The sequence below is a fragment of the Lytechinus variegatus genome, chromosome 1, assembly GCF_018143015.1.
Source record: "Lytechinus variegatus isolate NC3 chromosome 1, Lvar_3.0, whole genome shotgun sequence".
Lineage (NCBI taxonomy): Eukaryota > Metazoa > Echinodermata > Echinoidea > Temnopleuroida > Toxopneustidae > Lytechinus > Lytechinus variegatus.
In genome coordinates this window covers 32279437-32282910 of record NC_054740.1, presented here as the reverse complement: position 1 = coordinate 32282910, position 3474 = coordinate 32279437, and the positions used below count along the sequence as shown (strand labels likewise).

At 37.1% G+C, this 3474-nt stretch overlaps 1 protein-coding gene across 1 annotated transcript in view; it reads left to right on the top strand.

Moving 5' to 3' along the window:
- Nucleotides 1-1963: 1963 nt before the first annotated feature.
- LOC121430330 overlaps nt 1964-3474 on the top strand; it is a 16544-nt gene continuing 15033 nt past the window's right edge. Inside the window, exon 1 of the mRNA XM_041627612.1 lies at nt 1964-2033. Within this exon, the coding sequence (XP_041483546.1) occupies nt 1964-2033 (70 nt within the window). The remainder of the gene's footprint in view (nt 2034-3474) is intronic.

Below are 3474 nucleotides of genomic sequence, written 5' to 3'. Positions count from 1 at the left end.
AGTTAAGGGTTATGCAATGCGTCATCAATACATGACACCACCACAATGTCTGACTCATTCATTATTAGCCTGCATGGGTGGTGGCTCAACTTGCCCCTAAGCTCAACTTACCCCGCCTTCCCCTATCCTTTATATCAGTCAAGTTTGGGAGCATTTATTTCACAGTTGGTTGGGGAAAATCCCATTGCGCTACTGTCATGACTGTACACTCTAAAAACAAATCAGTCAAAAATGACTGGTTAATAGGGTCAGCTGGGAGCAACTGTTATTCTAGTCAAATTTGACTATTTTCTAGTAATGTTTTACTAGAACAGAGTTATTTCTGACTAGAATATATGTCAGAAATGTGAATATCAGTGATTGCCATATCAGTTGCTCCCAGCTGACTACTTGTCGAGTCAATTTGACTGATTTGTTTTAAGAGTGTAGCTGTCTGGAAAACCCTATCCAAATACGAATCATTTGATCTTAACAATTTTTAACAATTTTTGCTTCTTTTCGCATTTACAACGGGAAAACTCTCTACAAGGGATCGATTCCTTTGGGAATGCAATTAAAATCACAATTGGAAGCTACTACCCGATTTAGTGGAGCAAATTGGGAGGCTTTTTTGACAAATAAATAGTTCTAGGAAATATTCAACGGGTTTGATTGGACTTTCAAATGCGTTTTGAATAAGTCATGTTAGGTAGTATTGTGTAAAATATTTGAGTCTCTGTTCAAAAGACCCAGAGCAAAGATAATGAAAAGCATTTGAGCCAGTCTGTTTTTTGGGATGAAGACAAGGGCGTAGGCCGGGGATGCACCGATCGAGTCCAGCTGAGACAGGGGAGTTCCAACACTGGCAAGAAAACGAAATTCCCACCTCCCTATATAGGATGCAGGGGCGTCGATCCATTTTTCAGATTGGGGGGGGGGCAAAATCATGAATCAATTTTCCAAAGGCGCTCGATCACACAAACACACACATATGCCTATATATATGTGTGTACACATATATATATATACACACACACACATATATATATACATATATATCTCACCAGCAGATTAATGCGAGCGCGAAGCGCGAGCTGAAAATTTTGATATTTTGATCTGAAAAAAAAATTGAGTTTAATGGACGTTTTTAATAAAGAACAAGATATATATATCCAACAAAAGATTATTGCAAATCGAAGTGGGAGTTCTTTTGAGGTTTAGAACTGAAAACGGGACCATATTCACCTATTCAATCATGGAAAGTATGGGTTTTTGTTACAAAAATGATGCGAGCGCGAAGCGCGAGCTGAAATTTTTTGATATTCCAATCTGAAAAGTGGCCATTTTGAGCACGATTTTAGACGAAGAACGAGTTGTGTATCTCAATCTCGCTTGCTGATTTCTGGGTAACATTACAATCTTATTTTATTTTTAGCACATGCGGAATTATTGGGGGGGCAAAATTATATGTTTGCCCCCCCCCAATTTTTCATTGGTGGGGCGATCGCCCCCCCTGCCCCCCAATAATCGACGCCTCTGATAGGATGTCCATCTCCCCACACAGTAAAAACGCTATTTAAGATTTTATACAACGCTGTTTACAGTATTTGTTTAACAGTTTAAACAAACATGTTTAATTTATTGAAAGTTAGATATTGAAAATTAAACTCTGTTGCTTAAGATTTAAACATTATTTTTTTAAACTGTTTAAACAATTACTGTAAGGTCCATATAGTAAACAGCCGCGTTGTATATATTTTTTTATTGTGCATCTCAGGCCAGCCTACGGTATGGCATCGGAAGGGATGTAGCAAGGAGAAAGTATGGTTATTTAATTGTTGAAAGAGTGAAGCAATATAAGAATTACGTTTATTATCCCCATCTTTCCTATTTCTTGAAAACAGAAGGGGCCAGATTGCGTATCATATGCCCTTCAGGGAAACCACATCAAGTCCAACATGTCCAAGTAAGCCCATCCTCTACAATGGGAAGACTTCTTGATAGATTTGACATTCTTATCAAGCCAGCGGCAGTGGCTTACAGCACCGACCAAGGTAGATCAGCTGGGCCCCGTTTCCCAAAGTATTGTGATTGGTCCGATCATAACAATAATATAGAATGCCCGAAACTGTATCAGCATCTACAAAGAATTTAGTCTTTTCTTAATGACTTCTATTTTATTGCATATGTCTATATCTATATCTTTTTATAATATACATCCCCTAGTTGATGTCGATTGGATCGATCACAGGTCTTTGCAAGATTGGACCCTGTTTTCCTATGTCAATTCTTCGTTTTATATTCAATTTTGCGCTAGATAGAAACATTTCCTAGGTTCATACTATAAACCCGTGTGAGCTTGTTGACCTATGAATTTGTTTGGCTTGGAGAGAAAAAAAAATCATTCAACAGTTTAACTGCATTTTACATCCGGCATGATTTGCTGGGTGGAGAGTGGCAACGTACAATACCTATACCGCCTTGTCAACCAAGGCGATAATCAGAATTGCTACACCACTTTGCAACTCCCGGCTTCCACTATATCGGTCATTTCAGGAATTTGAGACGTTTGATGTTTGACTTACGATTCATGACACCAGTTTTTCTCCCTGCTGGTCAGGGGCCATTTCATAAAGTTGTTCGTAATTTAAGGGTTACTTTTTAGCTCATCCGACCCGAAGGGCAAGATGAGCTTATGCCGTGGCGTGGGGCGTGGCGTCCGTCGTCTGTCCACAATTTCAAAATGCTACTACTTCGCCATTTCAAGTCCGATTTCAATTCTGTTTGCTTTATATGATAGCACTAGGTGGGGCATTCAAAACTTCTACACTGAATTTTGAAATTCATTAAATATGCTAATTTATGCGCATTTTTCAAAATTCACAAAAAATGCTACTTCTTCTTTATTTGTTGACCGATTTTGATTTTTTTGCTTCTATCTGGTAGAGCTTCATGAGGTTCACCAAACTTCTACACAGAATTTTGAAATTTTGACCAGAACAATTTTTTTGCTAATTTATGCGAAATTAATTTATGCATATGTTTTAAAACTCACATAAAATGCTTCTCCTTCTTTATTTGTTGACCGAATTTGAATTTTTGCTTCCATCTGGTAGAGCTTCATGAGGTTCACCAAATTTCTACACAGAATTTTGAAATTTCGACCAGAACAATTTTTTTGCTAATTTATGCGAAATTAATTTATGCATATGTTTTAAAATTCACATAAAATGCTTCTTCTTCTTTATTTGTAGACTGATTTTGATTTTTTTGCTTCCATCTGGTAGAGCTTCATGAGGTTCACCAAACTTCTACACAGAATCTTGAAATTTCGACCAGAACAATTTTTTTTGCTAATTTATGCGAAATTAATTTATGCATGTTTTAAAATTCACATAAAATGCTTCTTCTTTATTTGTTGACCGAATTTGAATTTTTGCTTCCATCTGGTAGAGCTTCATGAGGTTCACCAAACTTTTACACAGAATTTTGAAA